This window comes from Alexandromys fortis, unplaced genomic scaffold (assembly GCF_014885135.2).
Source record: "Alexandromys fortis isolate MF-2015 unplaced genomic scaffold, M_Fortis_MF-2015_v1.1 scaffold_1, whole genome shotgun sequence".
Taxonomy (NCBI): Eukaryota; Metazoa; Chordata; class Mammalia; order Rodentia; family Cricetidae; genus Alexandromys; species Alexandromys fortis.
Genome location: NW_026067927.1, coordinates 34,201,616 through 34,225,057, shown reverse-complemented (window position 1 = coordinate 34,225,057; position 23,442 = coordinate 34,201,616). Strand labels below are relative to the sequence as shown.

Sequence of the window (23,442 nt, the reverse complement as noted above, 5' to 3'; positions counted from 1 at the left end):
ACCATAAACTAAATCACAGAAGAGATGTTTAGGAGAAGGGGGAAGAAGCTCCTGTTGCTTCACCATGGCAAAGGAGGAAGGCTAGGAGCTGTCTCTGGTAAGCAGCCTCATCAGAAAGTAAATGTGCCCTTCTTCCCATGGCTCACACAGGCTGGGAAGTCCCATTTCCCCTATGGAGACAGGGTTTCACTTTGTAGCTCTGGCTGACCTGAAACTCAGAGATCCGCCTGCCTCTGCCTCCCAGAGCTGCCGTGTTTAAAACATCACTATCACACTTGCACTGACCAGGGTGGGTGAATGGTGGCCCGAGGATGGGCCCCACTAGTCCTTTGGAAAGGCACCAAGCTTGGTGAGTTAGGAAAACTGGGAAAGAGCAGCATGTGCCAAGGGAACCAGACCCCTCACCACCACCTGGTACAGATGCCAAAGAAGAGCTGCAGTTCTGTGTAAAGGTGAGTACACACCCCACACACAGGTGTAAACTGTACACACACAGCCTCTGTGGGTCACAAACCCAGAATTCCTCTCATTGTTCGAAACAGGATACACAAGTGGCAGAACTGTACCAAACAAATGACCTCTCTGGGAACATGAGAGGAGCAATGGCAGAAGTAAGCGCAAGGTAGCCCAGGGCACCTTTATTACACTACCTTGGGCTAAGGAACCCAGGGGATTGGCTCTTCACCAAATAAATTCAAGGAAAAAAAAATACACCTAAGTCAGCCTCATTCCTTTGGTCATTATCATTACAAAATAAACAGAAACAGAGTTATTCGTAAACTGTGGGCAGTCTGTTCCATCCTCGCTTCCCCTCGTCCTCAGGAGATGCTGCTGTAGCTGGTTGGTGGAGGTTTCCATCTGTGTTTTCTATAAAAGCAAGAATGAATGAGAGACCGTGGGAATGTCTCCTTCCCCACTCGGGACAATGGATGGGTTGAGGGAAAAGTCTCTTCTCTGGAAGGTGTGTGGTGAGGCTGCGGGAAGGCAAGTCTGCCGAGCAGGTATGTTCACTGCTGACCTTGCACACGCACACAGGTTGTGACTTTTGCAGGCAGCATGGTTTCTGATCCTTCCTTAGGATGCAGCAGTTTTCTTAAAAAAAATATTGTATTATAATAATAATATTATGAATTTATCTCTTGTTCTCTTTGTTTTTCCATTTCTTTTAGGGATTGGGGTGGGAGGGAGGAGGCATAAAAGTGTCATTCGTCTGTCAGGTCCTGAACAAAGAGAACTTCTGTGTGGCCAAGTCCTGCCTCCTGCAGTGTGGGAGGGGTGGGGCATTCCTCTGAAGGGACACACGGCAGGACCCGTCTTGGGAAATTGGCTTCAATCTGAAACTTCTCAGGGCTTTCCTTCAAGGAGAATAAGAAGTCATGGATGACCTGCAGATGCCACACAGGAAACAAGGCAGTGAGAAGACACAGTGTCAAATCACATGTCCCCAACCTTCCCAAGATGACCCAGCCCACAGCACTGTCAAGTCACAGGTCCCCACCTTCCCAGGATGACCCAGCACACAGCAGTCATATCACAATGGGATTCTACTGCAAGTAGGTTTAGTTCCCTGGAATAAGTGATGGTTCTTTTTTTGTTTGTTTGTTTTTTGTTTTTTCGAGACAGGGTTTCTCTGTGGTTTTGGAGCCTGTCCTGGAACTAGCTCTGTAGACCAGGCTGGTCTCGAACTCACAGAGATCTGCCTGCCTCTGCCTCCAGATTAAAGGCTTGCGCCTGCGCCACCACCCCCGGCTGTGATGGCTCTTTTTAAGAATTCACCAGGCCAGGTGGTGGTGGCACACCTTTAATCCCAGCACTCCAGAGACAGGGGTGGGCGGATCTCTGTGAGTTTGTAGCTAGCCTGGTCTACAAGAGCTAGTTCCAGGACAGCTAGAGAAAACCTATCTTGAAAAACCAAAGAGAGAGAGAGAGAGAGAGAGAGAGAGAGAGAGAGAGAGAGAGAGAGAAAGGCAAAATTCATCCAGTAATTCTATATATAGATGGCTATATCTATAAACACTGCATTGTTATTTTATTATTATCTAGATGTTTATTATTTAAGTTTATATCCATATTATTATATATTATATTTTGTATTATATATTTATATCATGTTATTTGTTTTACTTATATATTAATTACTATTATTTTATTAATTATTTTATTATGTTATTATTTGGGCCCCACTCAAACTGGTTTTGTTTTTCTAGGTAAACTGGTCTATGGTAGAATTGTATCGCATATTTCAGTCTTGTCCCTTGTGTCTCCTTTAGCCTGGAAGCAACTCTGTTATTCTGTGGAGTTCAGAGTCAGGCATCTCTGCAGAACATCAAGCAGATAAAGGGCAGCACTCAGGGCACCCATTTGGGCGAGGCAACCTTCCCTTTGTTCTACTGTTTATGATGCTCACTCTGATCATGTGACTCAGGAGGTGCCTGCCTGGTACTCCCTCTGTAGGTATTCTCTGGCTGGTAGTGCTTCACAGGGAAGCACTCTGAAAATGCCAAGGCATGTGGTTTTTCAGTCTCTTAAATGTGTTTATACTAATACAGGTTCCTCACTTCATATTTTAGCAAAAAAAAAAAAAAAAACCAGTGAGAATAGGCTGAGTAGCATCTGGTCTCCATGTTTGAAAGGGAACCAAATGTTTTTGTTTTTTTAATTAATTTATTGTTTTTTAATCTTTTTTTTTTTTTTTTTTTTTTTTTTTTTTACTGTGTATTGGTGTTTGACCTGCATGTCTGTGGGAGAGAAATCATATCCACTGGAACTTGTGATATAGACAGTTGTGAGCTGCCTTGTGAGTGCTGCGAATTGAACCCAGGTCCTCTGGAAGAGCAGTCAGTGCTCTAACTGCTGAGCCATCTCTCCAGAACCCAGTCAACTGCTTTAAAAAAACAAAATCTATTTTAAAATGATGTGTATCTATGGTTGTCAGGGGGAGGGGTGGGAATACTGGATGGGTATATGCACATGAGAGCAAGGCCATGGAGGTTGAGCGCTTGAGTCACAGGTGGTTGTGAACCACTTCAAGTGGGTGCTGAGAACCAAACTCAGGTCCTCTGGATGAGAAACAAGTGCTTATAATAACTGAGCAGCCTCAGCTGCTTTGTGACCACCCATAGGATCTAGGGATGACTTTCCCCTGTGGTTAGCCTTTTTATTTCTTTATGATAGGGTCTCATTGTGTTGGGACTGGCCCAGAATTCACCACATAGACCATGTAGATCTCAAACTCATAGAGATCGCCTGCTTCTGGGAGGCACATTTATGTTACCTAATTAAAAATTCTAGGGCTGGAGAGATGACTTAGTGATTAAAAGAACTGGCTGCTTCTGAGGTCTTGAGTTCAATTCCCAGCACCCACATGGTGGCTCACAACTCTTATATTTTTGGTTGTGAGCCTAGCCTTTAACGGCTGAGCCATCTCTCCAGCCCAGTGGCTCACAACTATCTATGACTGTAGTCTCATGTAATTCTCATGGAATCTGGTGTCCTCTTCTGATGTGTAGATGTACATGCAGATAAAACATACATTAATCCCAGCACTGGGAAGGGAGAGACAGGCTGATCTCTGAGTTCAAGGCCAGTCTAGTCTATGAAGTGAGTTCTAGGACAGCCAAGCCTACAGAGAAACCCTGTCTCGAAAAAACAAAACAAACACACATATACATAAAATACATTAATCATATTTTGGAGATTAAGGGCTAGAGTTGTAGCTCAATGTTGGAATGCCTACTAGCATATGGGAGCCCCTTAACTCCATCCCCAGCACTGAAAAAACAACTCACCCCCCCCCAAAACACTCTCCTCTCAGTATAAATAAACACATAAATTGAGCTATTTCTTCTCTTCCAAGCCACCACCTCATTTTCATTCTGTTCTAGTCCTTTGGGTCTTGTTTTCTGTACTAACCACTTGTGTGTCTAATTCCAAACACAATATATTTTCAGTTTAAAGTTAAAGGGGTGGGGAGACACCGTATCTAAGACCTCAGCAGGTAAAGGTCCCTTTTCCCAAGCCAGAAGATTCCAACCCAAGAACCTACAGAGAGGAAGGGGATTGGACTCCCATCATGTGTCCTTTGATCTTCACCTGAACACCATAGCACACATGCAACAAACACACATCTACAGCCTAAAACTGCATATATCATCTGGCTTAGGTGATCCTTACTGTTAGAGACTGTGAAAAATGGAACCGTCTCTCTACTCTGGTATCATTGGGTAACTTGAAAATGATCTTGACACTTTCAGGGTCATCTGGGGATGGCTCAGGAGGCAGGCGTTCCAACTTTCTTTCCTTTTCCTCCTGTAAGTTCTAGAGAAACACAAAACAAAGGTAAGGCTATGGCTTAAGTAGGGAAACAAGAAACCAGAAATACAATGGCTATGTAGGTTTACTGCGCATAAGAAGAAAATCTAATGAACAATAAATGTAGGGAACTTTCCCGGGGGCTAGCAGGAGAGCTCAGCAGGTAAAGGTGTGTGGGCCCTGAAGGTAGGAGCCTAAAAAGAGAGACCAAGTTCCATCCTCAGAAACTGTGTTATGGGTGGAAGAAGAGAATGACTCTCCAAAGTTGTCTTTTGACTTTCACAGAAGCCCTGTGGCACTGTGTGCCAGCACTCACACATCACATATACACACCTAGACACAATCTCATCGATTGACTGACTGACTGAAGCAGGTGGCTTCAAACTGACAAAGATCCATCTGCTTCTGATTTCCAAGTGATGGAATTGAAGGAGTATACACTACACCTGTGGATAAAATCATAAAAACAACCACTCCCCCTCCCCACAAAACCAACTTGGCAAGAAATGTGGAACAATGTTACTGTGCTCCCTGTATTGCTGACTGTGTCTATGCATTTCAGTATTTGGAGGGAAAAAGATCCTGGCTGTAAGCAAACAACAATACACACTAAAAACACTGTGAACGAAATGCCAGTCTGCTAACACTGATATTGAGAACAAGTATGGGAAACAATTACCCATAATTCCAACTCAACTCTGCCTTCACACACAAAGCCATGGGTGACAAAGTCTGGGCATGCTGGGAATGACAAGAACAGAGACATGGCTCACCTGCCGCCTCCTCTCCTCTGCCAGTTTCTGCTGCTGCACCTCCTCCTCCTTTCGGCGTTTCCTCTCTCGTTCCTCTCTCTTTTTCCTTTCTTTCTCCTGGTCTGCCCTGAGAGAAGCCAGGTAGGCTTCATCTTGTTGTTGTCTCAGCACTTGGGTCTGGTTCCTTTCTTCCCTATGGACAGATCAAAAACAGCAAACACAACCCTTATTTGACAACTGTTTTCGTAACATGTCTTCCTCCTCCTTCACTCCTGTCTCCCTAGACAAGTATAGTTCTTGACTGTGTTCCCTCCCACTCCCATCTTGAAGGCTAGCCGCTAGCTTGAGATCCTCCTGCTTCAGCTTTTCAAGTACTGAGATTAGAGACATGCCCACATGTTTTTATTTAATCAAAAAAATTTTTTTTCTGAGACAGTGTCCTGGTTGCTACTATTTATTTACCTGTGAATTTGACTCAAGCTGGAGTTACCTGAGAAGAGGAGAACACAACTGAGAGAATGCCTGGCTCATAGGAACTCAGGAGGCAGAGGCAGGAAGATCTCTGTGAGTTTGAAGCCAGCTTGGTCTACAGAGCAAGTGCCAGGACTCCACAAAGAAACCCTGTCTCAAAAAAAAAAAAAAAAAAAAAAAGTAGGAGAGAGAGAGAGAGAGAGAGAGAGAGAGAGAGAACGAACGAACACAGGTGCCCTTGAACTCCTAGAGCTGCAGTCCAGTCATGACTGGACTTAAGTGCTGGGAATTGAAATGGGGTCCTCTGTGAAATAAGTACATGTTCTTAACCACTAAGCCATCTCTTAGCCCCTACCTTATTTCTTCTTCTTCTTCTTTTTTGTTTGTTTTTCAAGACAGGGTTTCTTTATGTTGCCATGGCTGTCCGGTAACTTGCTCTGTAGACCAGGCTGGCCTTGAACTCACAAAGACCTGCCTGCCTCTGCCCTTCAAGGGCTGGGATTATTTACGTCTTTATCACGCTCCTGGGATGAAGTCTGCACTAGATCCTGAAAGGTCACAATTTAAACAATCTCTCTAGAGTTCAAACAAGTGAAGCTGAGGGCTTCCCGGGGTTTGCTGAATTGCGCCAGTAAATGAATCAACGTGCAAGATGTGGGAGCCTTGAGAGACGGCTCTTAAAATACATGCGAAAGAAGGCAGGAGTCGCAATTGGAGTCTAAAGTGAAAAGGGGACAGCCTTGGAGCTTGCACTCTCAACAAGAGGGTCAGAATTAAATTGATTAGGCAGACACCTACCTGTAGGTAGCTGCTGCAGAACTAAGTGCTAGTCTGCATGTGGGCGAAACCACTTACACATTGGATACCAGAAGTGATCTGTTTTGAGGATGGCCAGATAAGCAAACTCTTTGTTTGTTTTCTATTATAAGGCAGACAGAGGTGTGGAAAGGTGTCTACAAAATTAAAAGTACTCTAGAACTATGACTGTTTTCAATTTCCTTGACTTCCCCATTACAAATTTTCTATAATTACTGTACAAAATTCAAGCAATGGGGGAGGAGCTATAACCAGTCCACCTTTTCACATTAAATCCTTTCTATAATGTTCAGCCTTCTAAACTATTCATCAACGTGAAGCAAAAGCTTAAAGTATGTAAAACAAGGGAAAGAAGTTTGTGGAGCTCAGGTCAGTCCTTCAAACACAACATTTGTCTCCTTTTAGAAAAGAACTCCCTGGTACCTTTCTAGGCGTTCTGACACCAGGTAAGTCTGGTTTGCATCCATTATGAATGTCAGCTGGTTGATGAGGTCATCAGGTTGAATGAGGCCTTCTAGCCGGCCCACCACAGTCATACGGCGATCTTTCAACATAATCATAGCCAGGAAAGGGTAGGTATTCTCTCGTAAAGCCTGTGAAACTGACAGAAAGACCCAAGGGTAAGACATGGGGATGAAACAGATCAACCACAGATTTTGCATACTGACAGAATGCCTTAATCTTGGCTGGAGTAAAAGGTGGGCGTCATTTCTTCTCTGCCTAATTTTTTTCCTACTGGTTTCTTCTTAAAATTTTTGTAACTGCTAAAAAACACTTAAAGATTTATTTCTATTTTATGTAAAGCAGTGTTTTGTCTCCATGGATTAAAGGTGTGCACCACCATCACCCAGCTATTGGTCAGGATTTCTACACACACATATGCTGTCTTTTTGTCCTCGTCTAATTTCTTCCTTGCCTCATTTTCCTAATCTTTTTTCTCCCCTTAACAAGGCTAGTTTTTCTACTCCAATAGAATAAGAAGGTTGGTCTGTAAAGAACCAAGGATGAGCCGGGCGGTGGTGGCGCACGCCTTTAATCCCAGCACTCGGGAGGCAGAGGCAGGGAGATCTCTGTGAGTTCGAGACCAGCGATGTACTATAATGCAGCTGCACCTCTGTCCTAATGTTAGAAAGAAGACATTTTATAACTTTCTACAACAAGTATCCTTTGTGCCATCTATCTATGAATTCCACAGAGCTAGAGTAGAATGGCAAAACACAAGCTGCAGAACATGCCAAGTGTTCACAGAACATTTAGGAGTAAAGATTTAGAATCAAGATGCAAGACCAGGTGGTGATGGCACAAAAGTCCAGCACTTGGGAAGCAGAGGCAGGTGGATCTCTGAGTTCAAAGTCAGCCTGGTTTACAGAGTGAATTTCAGAACTGTTACCCAGAGAAACCCTGTCTCAAAAAAACCAGCCAACAAACAAACAAATAGAAGAAGGGGAAAAGCACTAAGATGCAGGAGAAGCAGCTGCAGCATATTTGAACACTAGTCACAATCCTAAGGAAAAAGGTTAAAAAAGGACTGAGCTCTTTGTCTCTTCTGATGATTTCTATTTGGTTTTGTTTGTTTTTCGAGACAAGGTTTCTCTGTGTAACAATCCTGACTATCTTGGAACTCACTCTGTAGACTAGGCTGGCCTCAAATTCACAGAGATACCGTCTGTCTCTGCCTCTTGAGCGCTGGTATTAAAAGCGGGCACCAAAAGCCAGGCAGTGGTGGCACACATATTTAATCCCAGCACTCGGGAGGCAGAGGCAGGCGGATCTCTGTGAGTTCGAGGCCAACCTGGTCTATAAGAGCTAGTTCCAGGACAGGCTCCAAACAAACAAACAAAAAAGCGTGCACCACCACAGCTAGCTGTCTGTCTTCTGACAGTTTTTAAGAAATATTTATCTTTATTAAGAATTACTGTCAGGGGCTGGAGAGATGGCTCAGTGGTTAAGAGCACTGACTGCTCTTCCAGAGGTCATGAGTTCAATTCCCAGCAACCACATGATGGCTCACAACCATCTGTAATGAGATCTGGTGCCCTTTTCTGGTGTGTTGGTATACATAATAAATAAATAAATCTTAAAAAAAAAAAAAAAGAATTACTGTTAGAAAGAGCTGAACTGCCTGCATCCATGGTCAGCACTCCAGCACTCAAACAAGACTCAAGAGTCTGCTGAAACCACAAAGAAGACAAATGTGCAGTAAAAGGCCCGCTAGGATTAGAGGTGAGCTGCTGGGCAGGACTGATTTAAAATGAAAGTGTCTGGTGATGGTTAACTGTAAAGAATGGGCCTTAAAGTCTGTTAAATCCTGATCATGCTTCAGAATGTGCTAACTGTATGTTTTTGGAACTGTCTTATGTTAGTCTCTGAAACTGTTTCATAAAATCAAAGAAACAATAGAACCTTCATCTCTTAGGACTACTGACAAAATTAAGATATAAATAAGAACTATAACCAGCATTGTATCTACCACAGAACAAACATCCAAGAAATGGCATGGCTCATTTTTCCAGACTTCCCCCAGGGTATTCTGATACTGTCAATGAGGCAAAAAACACCACTTACCTCTATACCCCTCAGGTTTGTTTGTAGAACAAGCCCAAAAAAGCATCCTGCTGTTTATTAGTGAGACCACTTCAGGTGCACAGAGTGTGTTGCTATGGAACAGGATGAAAACAACATAAGAACATCTCACCAACTAGAAAGTGTCAGAAAAAAAGAAGGCAGAAAAGAAACTAACTCATCTACTTACCGGCAGAACTCATCGGAGTCCTGGTGATCATCTCCATGAAGATAAACCAAAAGAAACCGAAGTTCCCGCTTGGCATCGTTAAGTGCCTGCGACAGACAGAAGATCACCACTCACTATTAAGATCCTGACTTTTATTTAGGTTAAAGGTCCAAATGGATATAACTATGTATTAATCAACAATGGCGACCAGAAAGCTGGGGAGGGAAATGGGGGGAAAGAAAAGCAAGAGACTGAGTACTTCTCAGGCTTCTACCTTTACACCCACCCCTGGCATTTTCTCCCTATGAAAAGTCCAAGCCAACAAATTTTACTGAAAAAGGTTTTAGTGTTGTTAGATTTGCACTGCACCAGGCACAAGAGAGCAGACAAGGCAACACAGACAAGTCAAAGAAAGTCAGCTGTTTTAGGCTTAAAGATAAAAACAGGAGACTGTGACTATGTAAAAGATACTTTGCAGCTATAAAGTTCTTGTTAATAATAATAATAATAAAAAGCTGCAAAAATCATTTGGATCCAACAGGAATGCAAGCAAGAATGAAGGACCAGGGCACCAAAGGCATTCGAGAGAGTGCAGGGTTTAGAAGATCTAAGACAAAGCCAGTGTCCACAAATCTTGTGCCATACATGGTATACGCTTGAGTCCTTCCACTCCAATCTCCATTTTCTGAAGGGCTGATGGTAGTCTACCTCAAGATGATATAAAGAAGCACTTCTCCCCCTCATCCCTAAGCCTGTACAGCAGGTATGTAATGTTTACTTAATGGGACAGCAGCAGCCACCAAGAATACAAACTGTGAGAAAAAGCAGAAGCAGGGGGAAAAAGCAGAAAAAAAGTGAACCCCTCCCTTATCCTGGTAAGAATCAGAAATCCTGGACACTACTGAATAGTGTGAACTTTGAACTATGTCCACGGTGTTGATTATTTTTCTCTGACAAATTATATACACCTATCACCCAGTTTTCCTCCCTGAAAGGTTTCTGTGGCTTAGTTTGAATGAAATGAGCCACTTTAAGCCTATGGTCTAAATTCTATTCAATTCTATAAAGGATCGAAACAAATTCAGGTTTTTTCCTTCAAGTTGTATACTGTCTAATAACAGAGCAAAGACGTGAACACAAACCACTATAAGGAGGAATGTAAAAGTGCTGCAAATTTCAAAGTAGAGGGATGGAAAACAAAGGGAAGGGCAGTACTTTAGAAAGCAAGGTAGGGCAAGACAGGGACAATGGAATGGTTAGGAGAGGAAGGGCTGGTCTGAAGTGGGCAGGACCCATTAGTCGTGGTGTTAGAAGGACACTCCAGGTGACAGGAACAATGTGAGGCACTGAGGCAGGGAAGGGTGTGGTTGGAACCCAGGGCGTGGGGAAACAAGTTATACAAAAAGACATCAAAGAAGATTGGGATTAGATCAAGGAGGGCCTAGATAAAAGGTTTGGTCCTGTCCTTTTAAAAAAATTTCTCCTATAACCAATGAAGAGTTATGTAAGTCTTTTGATATCAGAGCGACATGACCAGAGCTACACTACACTCTCCTTTGAGAACAGAATCATAGTGTTAGGTTGGCATCTATTTGGTTTGTGGCACTGACCTGGCTGTACGTTCCCTGGTAGAAGACAGGGTGTGCCCTCCCATATTTCTCTTCAAAAGAGTGCATAAATGAAACAATGTCCCCAACAGGGTCAGTGACCCGGCTGCGAGGGTCAGGCCGTATAAAACGAAGAGCAAACCTGGGGAGGAAGGAATAAATATCACATGAATTGGCTTCCTGCAGTGCATATGGAGTGGGCCAGTTTGTACAGACGTTTATCACAGAGCCAGAGCCATGGTAGCAAAAGGACGTGGTCAGTAAGTGGGCCATCAGACCTGAGGGTAGACCTGGCTCACAGCCACAAAGCTGCCAAGTGTTCCACTAACTGCTCAAGAAGAATGCACACACTAGGACTATAACATTCCAACACTGGCCTAACCCACTGTGAGTGTTTTCTGCAGAAGGGCTGGGGAAAGAAGATCACAACCCTCAATACTGTCTAACATAGCAGCCACTAACTATTTATTTATGGCTATTATATATTTAAATACATTAAATTAAATATAGGTAAACTCAGTGCCTCAGTTACACCTCCATGTTTCAAGTACTCAACAGACATATGTGGTTAGTCATTTCCATACTCAACAACAGACACAGATAATTTGTCTTAGTAAAAAAAAGTGCACGGGACAAACATTGCTCTAAAGTAGACGCCTCTTTCTGCATCTTCCTACTTGCAGCTTCCTCTCCTTTATGTTCTTCTGGGATTCTGATTTTCTTACACTCTCAAGTTATCAACAGGGACTTCAAATCTAAACTCAGTCAGAACTTATTTGTTCTTCAAATAAGCAGGTAAATTTGTTTCATGTGTCTGCACTAATGGCATCCATGGAAGGAGTCCTAAAACTGATACACATGTGGCTACTTTAGATTCAGGGATGCACAGCCTAATGGGCCTATACATCTATTCCTAAAAAGCCTAAGCTATCATACTGTACCTTACCCTTTCTTTATGCTTTGGGTTCCCACAGAAGGTAGTAGGGTGGAGGATGAAGTGGTACATTTCACATTAAGTTGCCTGAATGACACCATTGCATTAAAATTAGTAAAAACATGCCATGCATATTTTTCTAAGGAAAGCAAACAATATTCATTTACTTAAATTTTTAGCAAGAAAAAGATGACTACACTTTTTGCCTATTCTTAATAATTTAACAAATTCTCCATAATTTTTCCTGAGTCATCAAACCAAATTCATCAATATAAACATTCCAAGAAAACTAAAGACATAAAATGTAATTACTTCTATATATAAGGAAAAGTTACCAGTGCTTCAGAAGGCTGGTAGTTTGACAGTTTTTCTGGAAAGATTATTTTGGGTTATCTCTTTTTAAGTATCTAAATTCTAGGAAGGGTAAAGGCTTTAAGTCTTTTTTTTTTTTTTTTTTTTTAAAGTTTCTCAGCCAGGTGGTGGTGGTGCACACCTTTAATCCCAGCACTCAAGGAGGCAGAGACAGGTGGATCTTAGTTCAGAGACCAGCCTGGTCTACAAGAGCTAGTTCCAGGACAGGTTCCAAAGCTACAGAGAAGTCCTATCTCAAAAAAAACAAAAGAAAGGAAGAAATACTGTCCCGAGAAAGTCTACTGTTTCTCAATACAATGTATTTCCACAGCTAATGTATTTAAGACATATGTGTCAACTCAGTTTTCATTGTGATTTTATCATTCCATATGCCCATTCCTGAATAAAACAGAGATGGGAAAACTACAAAGCAGGCAGTCATGAAGTCTGCATCAGCCGGGTGGTAGTACAAGTCTTTAATCCCAGCACTCAGGAGGCAGGGCAGGTGGGTCTTTGAGTTCAAGGCCAGCTGGTGTATAGGGAGAGTTCCAGGATGGAGCTACACAGAAGGGCCAAAAAAATAAAAACAAGAAAGAAAGAAAAAAAAAAAAAAAAAACCCACCTTTGCTATAGAAAGGATCTCATTAAATGAGAGACCAAGGGGAAACTATTATTCATTCCCTGAACATCTGCAGTGGCTAGATCCTTATTTCCAGCCTCTACTACTCAGAACAGAGCAAAGCCACTGAATTTGGAAAGAGGCACTTTGTATACATTGTATTTCTAGCTCCATTTGCGGGCCTACATGTCATGCTCATTCATTCATACTCTCCCCATCCCTTCCCAAACTCAAAATCCTCTTGCCTCATTTTCAACAGGAGTATAGGTACGTGCTACCACGCCCAGCCTCCAGTGAACATTTGGTCTCTCACAAAGTCTGGGCGTAGCTCTAGACCGTGTTCTGTGCTAAACTTGATCTGCCAGAAGTCAGGTCACACTCAACATTTCCTAGCTCTGAACACACTATAGCTTCCCATGCTAAGTCCTTTGTATGGTACACAGAGAAAACTTGCTAGTGAAGGTATGAAACAAACTGGGTGTATACACGAAAGGGTGCCAGTGTTAACAACCTAAGCATTGCCAAAAGGGCAGAGGGAAATGTACAAAACACTGCCTAGAAAGATGCCAACAACCTATGGCAAAGTGGGTAGTCTCAGAGTAAGAAAATCTTCTGGGGCTGTGAACAATCAGGTGGAGGAGAGGTGGTTTAGGGTAAAAGTTCCTGAGTATGAAGTTAGGAGATAGATAATGGTGGTTAGAAAGAAAAGGGCATGGTGATTAACTCAGGAATGTAGCGGTGACAGACATGGTGGGGGAGGGAAAAGACCAACAAACACAGGCAGATTGATTTGATTCTTACAAACAATAGCCAGGACTAATTTAAAGTGATTTATAATACCTTCCACTATGCAACAATTTAAAACATTTTTTTTTTACTATAGAAAGAGTGTAGGAAGAATATTTAATCTGATAACAAACTGGCTAGTCAAAAATGATTGAGCATCAAGCTTACTCTAGTCTAAGTGGGCCTTAGACTAGACTTCAAAGCCTAGACTGTGGCTAGTAGCATATAAACACAGAGGTACATACCTAAATATATCAAGTATCGTGTAATAGGTAAACCGGAATGGAAGCATTATCAAGTAATAACCCCATCCAAGCAGCCCCTGAAATTCCAAAAACAAAGTTAGAGACCCCATTCTCTTCATGTCCAATACTTCAGAAAATGGCTAGTTCATATTTCCATGCCCCTCTCCCCACTATGGTGACCCTCTCTCAATAACACAACGTCCTCTTCCTGGCAATCTCATCCTTAAATGCTAAGACTTTTGTTTTTTCCACAGAATTTCTGTCTTTAATCTCCATAACATTCTCCAGCAACTACTTACTTATACTTAACTGTCAACTTCAAGTTTCTCCCCACACAACAAAATTCATTCTTTCCATCTTATATTTAAATATCAATATATGGCAAACAGAAATATCAATAGAGATAATTACTTTGGACATTTGTATACAACAATAAGTCTATTACCACAAGGGCAAATCCTTATAGCTACTAATCTTTGTAATAACACTAGTTAATCTTATCTTATTGCTGTTATATATAGGCAGGGCTTACTGTCAGACTGTGTTAACACGTCCTGTGTAATCATCTGAGTGAGATATAAACTGAACAGGGATCAGGGTCTCAATCACTAGGTGGGGCCAGTTCATGCTGAGGAAACATGGGGTATATAGAGAACTACTCCTTGAGTTATGTATTGTTCTAGGAAATCTGGAAGGGTTTTTGTTGTTGTTGTTTTGGGTTGTTTGTTTGTTTTGGGACAGGGTGTCTCTATGTAGTTCTGGCTATCCCAGAACTCACTATGTAGCCCAGGCTGGCCTGCTTCAGTCAGTTGAATGCTAGTATTTCAAGCGGGTATCTTTACCTAGGAGGTCTGAGGGCTCATCTAATTTAGTCTTCCCTTTATCTATGGCTTTGTTTTCTGTAGTTTCAGTTACCCTTAGACAACCGGGGTCTGAAAATATTAAAGGAAAATTCAAAAACTAAATACTTTGTAAGTTGTAAACTGCAAATTGAACAGTGTGGTAACAGTGTGCCACGCTGTCCAGTCCCCTTAGGAAGTCTCTTCATCGTGATCTACACATGATACCTGCCTATCAGTCTCTTAGGAGCCACTCTGGTTAGACGTGTCAGGGTGTACTTGTGTTCAAGTAATCTTTATTTTACTTAAAAAGTGGCCTCTGCAGAGGCAGGTGGATCTCTGTGAGTTCGAGACCAGCCTGGTCTACAAGAGCTAGTTCCAGGACAGGCTCCAAAACCACAGAGAAACCCTGTCTCGAAAAACCAAAAAAAAAAAAAAAAAAAAAAAAAAAAGTGGCCTCTGCGAGGCATGGTGGTGCACAATTTAAAGGCCTGCACTGGAGAGGCAGAGGCAGGTGGATCTTTGGTGTACACAGCAAGAGCAGGTAGGGCTAAATAGCAAGATCCTGCCTCAAAGGACAACAAAATGGCCCCAAAGTGATGATGCTGGAACTGATACAGCAAAGGGAGCCATGAGGTGATCGGCTTCAGTGAAAAGGTGAGACTGAAGCCACGGAACCATATGGTGCAGTTGCTAAGATCTACAATAACAACCAATCTTTAATTCATAAAACTGTGAAAGAAGGGCTGGAGAGATGGCTCAGTGGTTAAGAGCACTGGCTGCTCTTCCAGAGGTCCTGAGTTCAATTCCCAGCAACCACATGGTGGCTCACAACCATCTGTACTGAGATCTGGCACCCTCCTCTGGCGTGCGGGCATACATGGAGGCAGAATGTTGTATACATAATAAATAAATAAATCTAAAAAAAAAATTGTGAAAGAAGAGAAGTCTTTGGTGGCTTTGCTGCTGCACCTTGAACAGCGAAAGTGACAGCAAATGCTTGACGAAGATGGAAAAAGCATGAAATAATCAGGCTCAGAAGTACTGGGAGTTTGGGGGATCTACTGAAGACTTTGTAAGGGTATCCTCTATGGAAAAGTATAAATTAAACTTCACATTTATCTGGAAACATAGTTGTACTACATTGCTCAGGCTGACCTCAAAGCTTGTGAACCTCCTGCCTCAGTAATCTTTTTTTGTGTGCTGGGGACTTGTGGAGGCTGGAAGAGGGCATTGGATACCCTGGGACTGGAGCTACAAACAGTTATGAGTTACCACGTGGGTGAAGGAATCCAAGCTAAGTCCTCTGGAAGAGCAGCCAACTGCTCTTGACTGCTGAGCCATCTCAGTAGTGCAGTATTTTTTCCCTCTGAGACAATGACTCATAAATAGAGCTAGGCAGTCCTTGATCCTCCTACCTCAGCCTCCCAAGGGCTAAGATTACAGGCATGCAGCACCATCTAAAGTAATTTTTGAAACATTAAGTACTCCATACACACACATACAAAAGTATAATAATGGAGTAATAGTAATTGCTCTAAAATGGAAGTGTTTAAAAAGGTTTATTATTTTTGTTTTGTTCTTTTTTTTTTTTAATTCTAAATGCATGTTCAAGGGGGTGAGTGTCGTCACTGAAGGATAAGAAGGATAAGCTCCAGAAAGTTTGTATCTAATTCCCTTAACAGACCATGAGAAATTGAACTGTAAATAGGAAAGCTAAGATGAAAGGATTCAGAGTTTGATGATAACCTGGACTACATAGTGAGATCCTGCCTCAAGATAAGACAAAACAAAAAAACACCAAAAAGAAAGGAAGGAAGGAAGGAAGGAAGGAAGGAAGGAAGGAAGGAAGGAAGGAAGGAAGGAAGGAAGGAAGGAAGGAAGGAAGGATCAACAGGCAGAGGTACCTGCTGCCAAGCCTGACGACCTGAGTTGGATCTTTGTGACCCATAGTGGAAGGAGAAAACTGACTTTGCAAGCTGTCCTCTGACCTTCACGTACACAAAATAAATAAAATGCAATAAAACAATGTTTATTAAAAAAAAAAAAAAGGAAAGGGAGGGGAGGCACAGGCAGTGAAGGAAAGGAAGCCAGGGAAAGAATGAAAGAGGGAGGTAATGAATGGAAAGGGGCCTGCTGTGGGATGTCTTGCCCTATGCTGTGAATGTGTGTTGCTCTCATTGGTTGATAAATAAAGCTGCTTTGGCCTATGTCAAAGCAGGACAGAGCCAGGCAGAAAATCCAAGCAGAGATACAGGAGATGCCAGTCAGCCGCCAAGGAAGAAAGACATATAGAAAATGAGGTAATGCCACATTCATGTGGCAATACTTAGATTAATAGAAATGGGTTAATTTAAATGTAAGAGCTAGCTAGTAATAAACCTGAGCCATTGGCCAAATATTTATAATTATTAAGCCTCTGGGTGATTATTTGGAAATGGCTGCATCCAGGGGCAGGACAGAGAAAAACCTCTAGTACAGATTAGAAAAGGAGGAACGGAATAGTAAATGAGTTCTTTCTTAACCTCTACACATCTTAGTGGCAGTCAACTGGAGCATTTTGAAACGCCCAAGAAACCTAAGTGAACTATCTCTTTGCTACCAGTCCTTCAGGATCAATTTCAAAACAATGACACAGAATTACCAAGGATTCTAAGCAGTTCCTTAAAAGTAGCCGAAGTCAAGTAAACTCAAGTCACAAGTTATCAGATTTTTTTTTGTTGTTGTTGTTTTTTCGAGACAGGGTTTCTCTGTGGCTTTGGAGCCTGTCCTGGCACTAGCTCTGTAGACCAGGCTGGTCTCGAACTCACAGAGATCTGCCTGCCTCTGCCTCCCGAGTGCTAAGTTATCAGATTTTAATTTAATGGTGGGAAGTTGCCAGCTATGGTAGGTTGTTGATGCAACAATTTCAGAACGCAAAGGAAGGCCAAGGCAGGAAGAATGTCCAAGGTTTGTGGCAGCCTGTCCTACACAGTGAGTTCCAATTCAGCCTGGGCTACAGTAAGCTGCCAATCAGTCTGGGTTATTTAGTGAGCTCCTGTCCATATGAGGCTATATAATTAATGATTTCTAGTCCAGCCTGGGCTATACTGAGTCAACAGTCTGAGCCACAGAGTAAAATCATGTCTCCAAACAAAACACACACACACACACACACACACACACACACACACACACACACACACACAGAAATAGACAGAGAAGGAGGGAGGGAAGAAGGGAGGAAGAGAGAGAAAGGGGGGAGGGGAAGAAAGCGGGACTGAAGAGATGGCTCAGTAGTCAAGAGCACTTACTGCTCTTACAAGGGACCCAGGTTTGGTTCCCAACACCCACATGGTGGCTCACAACAGCCCATCTCCAGTTCCCAGGAATGCAGAGCCTCTTCAGGTTTCCATGGGCTCCTGTAGGCATGTGGGCACAGACACAGGCTCAGAAGCAGCTCTAGTCAGGCTGCAGCAAACATTTCAAAAGGAAGCTACTCAAAACAAGTAAAGAACAGAAAAATAGTTCCTATAAAAAAAAATCCAGAGAAACTGATGAACCCAGTAAGTCTGCCAAGGGCCCATAACTATCAAGTTTAGACTGTCAACATTTCTTTTGCTCTATCACACAAAGATAACAAAACCAAATGGGTGAAATCATTTTTAAAAAAAAAAGGGGGGGGGATATTCTAGCTACAAAACTTGCCCTTGGTTGTGGTCTTGAGACAACATAGCTGTAGATCCTGTGATCAGCTGTATTAACCTGTAGGGGTCGGGATGGAGGTGGATTGAAAACACTTGGTACACCCTCTTGCTCATTCAGTCTGTCCTGGACTGCAGCCTGAGACGGAAAACAGAAAAGAATACAGAATGTCAGTAATGTTCAAATCTGCCCAAGAGGAAACTACTGCTTAGTGACTCAAAAAAAGGGTGAACATTACATGAAGGTCACTTGATGAATACATGCCAAGGGACCTTTATCCTGCTATGCTACGGGACAATAAGAATTCTCACATGGTGTTACAGGCAACTTGTCTTGAAGCCACATTTACATAGCAAGCACATTATTACTATTAATATGTGTTATTCAGAAGGGCTGAACTATAATGTGTTTTACCTACTATCCCAGGAAAAGCAGTACACAGAATACAGTGTGGACAGCACCTCCAGAGCTGGGCAGTGGACAGTACTGATTGTTAGTATCTGATAGTATTGGCGAAGAGTATATAGTCTGCAGCTCCACTGCCCAGAAAGAGACTAACTTACACGCTTTAGATATTTTCTTTTAAATTCATCTATTTATTTTACATCCTGGCTGCAGTCTCCCCTCCCCATCCATATCTCCCACCATGACCACATTCCCTCCTCTTTGGTCTCCATCCAGGAAAGGGCGGGTCTTCCATGAATATCAATAAACATAAGCTTTAGATTCTTTATGTGCAAAATTGAAGGAAACTTAATGCTTGGAATTTTTATTAAGAAAAGGATGCTTAAAAAAAAGTGAGAAAGTCTCCAAAGTGGGAGGAATTTGAAAGGAGGGTCAGCTTAATCTGAAAATCTGAATATTTAGGGCTTGGGATGGAGCCCAGCTGACTAAGTGTTTGCTTACAAGTATGAGGCAGAAACCATTGCTTTAATTCCAGAACTCAGGAGATAGAGAAGGGGGATCAAAAGTTTGTGGTCATCTTGGGCTGTGTAAGGAGAATGAGTCTAGCTGTGGCTAGAGACTCTGTCTCAAAAACAGAACAAAACAAAATCAGCAAGGAAAAAAATCTGAATATTTAGGCTTTCTTAAAAACAAAACAAACTTTCATTCTCTAAATTCTGTCTCTGAAAACAGTTTTCTGTCCCAGTTTTGTGACAAATTGGCCACACACAGAGATATCTGGTTCCCCTCTCAATGTTCTACTCAGACTTATGGGAGTACCCCCTTTGTTACTATCAGTGGGCTGGCTCCACTTAACAGTCTTAGGGGAAAATGTGACAATGCCAGAGACCAGCTGTGTGACTTAGGGTTGGTACTTTGGATAACTGGGTGTTTGTCAACTTGGAGGCTGCATTCGACCATATGGGCAGCCAATCAAATCAATTATGTCTAGATTAAAAAAAAAAAAAAAACCAAACCAAACAAACAAAAAAACCAAAAACCAAAACCAAAGCCAAAAATAAACCCCCAAAGTCGGGTGGCTATGGCACAGGCCTTTAATCCCAGCACTCTGGAGACAGAGGCAGGCGGATCTCTGTGAGTTTGAGGCCAGTCTGGTCTACAAGAGCTAGTTTGGAACCAGACAGGTTCCAAAGCTAGAGATGCCCTGTCTCAAAAAACAAAAACAAAACAAAACAAAACAAAAAACTCAACAAACCACAAGAAAAAAACCCTAAAAAACCAAAACCCAATCTGGACACTTCGCTAAGGCATGTATGTGCCTCACACAATTGCCCATATGTACAAGGAAGGTGTGCACTCTGATTTCACAGAAGATGGATACACACATTTCTTATGTGGGAAACCTTTGAGACACTATTCCAAGTCTCAGCTTCAAATTTCTGCTCCTTAGATGTGAATAAAACAGTTTGTGAGTTGCTTGCATGTCCTATCTTGTTCCCTATTTCCTTCTTTCCTAGGGGTAACTGCTGTTGACAGGTATGTGCTCTCCAAAGAGTGAATATTTTGTGAGCTAAAGATTTACACCCCCCCCCTTTTTTTTTAATTCCTGCTTATTTGGTGAGATTACTTTGTATAGCTTAAATGTGGCTGGAAAGATTTACTTCCTAATGGTACTCTCTGTCTTTTTCCAATTACAGAAATAAATTGGAAGTATTACAGAACACTTCAGGGTTAGGAGTTGGATGGGAGGTCCAGGACTGCCCTATTTTCTTCCTCCTTCCCTCCCTCCCTCTGAGACAAACAGGGCTTGAACTGATCTTCCTGCCTTAGCCTCCCCAGCATTGGTATCTAGGTGCCACCATGCCTAGTTTATCCCTCCCCCAAGTATATTTATTTTTCTTCAAGATTTATTTATTTAGTTTACAGTATTCTGTCTGCATGTATGCCTACAGGCCAGAAGAGGACACCAGATTTCCTTACAGATGGTTGTGAGCCACCATGTGGTTGCTGGGAATTAAACTCAGAACCTCTGGAAGAACAATCAGTGCTCTTAACCTCTGAGCCATCTCTTCAGCCCTTAAAGTATCTTTATTGTTAAGATGTCAGCAGAAAATTATTAAAAAGACCCAGATACCTAAATGACTAATATGAAAAGGATAAACAAAATTATGCCAAAGAAAAAAATAAAACTTTTAATTGTGTGCATGCTGAAGTCAGCGATGACCTCCATGTCATCCTGCAGTGCTTTTCATTCTCTTTGAGAGGATCTCTTTTAGCCAGTATATATAAGCTGCTAATATGCTAGAAGTAGTAAGCAGATAACTATTTCTTACGAATCTACTTCTTTATTTTGAGACAGGGTTTCTCTGTGTAGTCCTGGCCAACCTGGAATTTGCTTGGTGGACCAGGCTGGTCTCAAACTCAGATCCACTGACCTCTACCTCCCAATTGCTGGGATCAAAGGTGTGCGCCACCACAGCCTAGCATCAAGAATATAAAGGTGGGGGTGGAGTGGCGCATGCCTTTAACACCCCCCCCACACACACACACACTCAGGAAGCAAAGGCAGGAGGATACCTGTGAGTTCAAGGCCAGCCTGGTCTACAGAGTGAGTTCTAGGACAGGCTCTAAAGCTACAGAAAAACCCTGTCTTGAAGAAAAACAAAACAAAACAAACAACCCTGTCTTCAAAAAAGAAGTATAATGAATCTCATAGGCATGGTGGAGAGAGCACTTGCTGCCAGGATGACATAAGGAGAGGCAATACATGAATGGAATTATTTTCATAGTTTCTATGTGTGTATTTTAAATACAATGAAGCTATACTTCTAATATCAAAATAAACACCAGCAGACCCTCCTATGGGGAGAAGGGCGCTGTAGCAGCGGGACTGTTTTGAGGGAGTGGGTGCCCATACCTCCATATTCCAGTTATGCTGCTCCAAAGCAAGGCGACACTGCTCCATGGACTCTATGCCAGTCAGATCCTGAAAGGAAGGTGAAGCACAGGTTACTATGGGGCTGAGTAGAGTGCTTGTCTAGTTTAGCATGCAGAAACCAGGTATGGCAGCACACGCATGTACTGCACCTGGAAGGTGCAGGAAGAAGGGTCACTGTTGGCCACAAGGGATGCTGCTGAGATAGACCATTTAGTAACACGTTTGCCCCGCACATACAAGGACGTGAGCCTATGCACCCGTGGACCATGGAGCACCAGAAAGTGCCTCTGTACAGGGAGCATACCTGGCTTTCTAGGTTCCTTTCTCACTACTTCTCTTCAGGGATCCAATACGCAGCAGTTCATATGCACATCACAAGCCTGAAAGTCCCACAGTGGTAAGCCCTTCAACACGCTACATACAGAAGCCTCATCCCCCCTCTTCGTAGACCTTTCTTTCAGTCAACAGATGCTTTACTTCAGAGGACCATGAAAATGAGGTAAGGTAGAATTCCTAATTAATGCAAGCACAGAGACAGTGATTTATCTCAACCAGAATGATAAGTCAAAACAAAGTTTCTTGCCTTGACTGTGTACTCTGTACCCAAGAACAAAATGTTTAATTCTAGAATTTAGTTTCCTTTATGTACAATGTTTAATCTGTATTAGATATCCTTTCCAGACTTTTGTGTGTTGAGTGTTCTGCCTGCATTTTGTGCAATACATGTGCAACTGTGCCCTTGGAGGCTGGAAACAGTAAAGCCATCATGTGGTGCTGGGAATCTAACTTGGCTCCTCTGAGAAAGCAGGCAGCGCTTCTAACCCGTCACCTCTCCAGTCCCCTTTCCAAATGTAACAAATGAAACTCCAAAACTTTGTTCATCCCTTTTACCTTTATTTTTTAAGACAAGTCTCAATGACCTTGAAGTGCACAGGTTGCGAGGCTCCCACAGCACTGTAGTTACAGGGGTTACATTAAAAGCCACCCTCTGGCTTTTACTATGGAGTTCGGGATCTGAACTCAGATTCTCATGCTTGTGCAGCAGGCATTATAGCCACCTGAGCCATCTCATCACAACCATCTGAAATACCGTATAATAGCTTCACTGGCCTAGGAAGTTGTCTGAGCACCGCCTGGGCTATCTAACAAAAGTCCCCCCCCCCCCATCTCCCACTCCAGGCAGTTTAATCAAATTCTCTGAAGGTGAGGCATAGGCAAAGGCTTCATTCATTCATTTATTTATGAGGCAGGTCCAGCTGTCCTAGAACTCACTCTATAGATCAGCCTCGCCTCAAACTCAGAGATCCATCTGTCTCTGCCTCCTGAGTGCTGGGGTTAAAGATGTGTGAGACCACTGCCAGGCTGCTTATTTATTTACTTACATGCATTTATTTATTCATTTATTTATTTATGGGCAGTCTTTGTAGTCTTGTCTGACCTGTAGCTCGCTTTGTAGACCAAGATGGCCTTGAACTCCCATAGCGCCTTCCTCTGGTTGTTTTACTGTAGAGGTGGGGAGTTTCCACTATATTCTACTGCAAAACTACTGAGAATCACTAACTCCAAAGCTTTCAATTCTGAATGCTGAGCTGGGCATAGTGGAACATGCCTTTAATCCCAGCACCCAGGAGGCAGAGGTAGGCCAACCTGGTCCATTGTTCCAGGACAGCTAGGGCTACACAGTTAGACCCCGTCTCGAAACAAAACAAAACAAACAAAAAACAAAAAGCAACCTCCCTTCATCTAAATGCTGTGGGTATGACGATTATATGTGCCTATGTACACCATTTAAAATTATTCTGGGGCTGGGCATGCAGCTCAGTAGAGTGTCTGCCTCGTACAAAATATAAAATCCAGGTGGCACAGCTGGCAATGGTGGCACATGCTTTTAATCCCAGCATTGGGGAGGCAGAAACAGGTGGAACTCTGTGAGTTCAAAGGTAGCTCTTGTCT

General features: G+C 42.6%; 1 protein-coding gene across 4 annotated transcripts in view; it reads right to left on the bottom strand.

Moving 5' to 3' along the window:
* Window positions 1–612: 612 nt before the first annotated feature.
* The window catches only part of Faf2 (Fas associated factor family member 2), a 38,535-nt gene continuing 15,705 nt past the window's right edge, over window positions 613–23,442 (bottom strand). For 2 of the 4 annotated variants that reach the window (XM_050143900.1, XM_050143899.1), the window contains 10 exons: window positions 21,469–21,537; window positions 18,150–18,284; window positions 13,624–13,700; window positions 10,692–10,830; window positions 9,103–9,188; window positions 8,916–9,007; window positions 6,774–6,951; window positions 5,085–5,256; window positions 4,174–4,317; window positions 613–1,385 (listed from right to left, as the gene is read on the bottom strand). In XM_050143900.1, coding sequence (XP_049999857.1) covers window positions 1,203–1,385; window positions 4,174–4,317; window positions 5,085–5,256; window positions 6,774–6,951; window positions 8,916–9,007; window positions 9,103–9,188; window positions 10,692–10,830; window positions 13,624–13,700; window positions 18,150–18,284; window positions 21,469–21,537 — 1,275 coding nt within the window. In that variant the 3' untranslated portion in view covers window positions 613–1,202. The remainder of the gene's footprint in view (window positions 1,386–4,173; window positions 4,318–5,084; window positions 5,257–6,773; window positions 6,952–8,915; window positions 9,008–9,102; window positions 9,189–10,691; window positions 10,831–13,623; window positions 13,701–18,149; window positions 18,285–21,468; window positions 21,538–23,442) is intronic. The other 2 variants (XM_050143902.1, XM_050143903.1) reach the window with 2 other exon arrangements.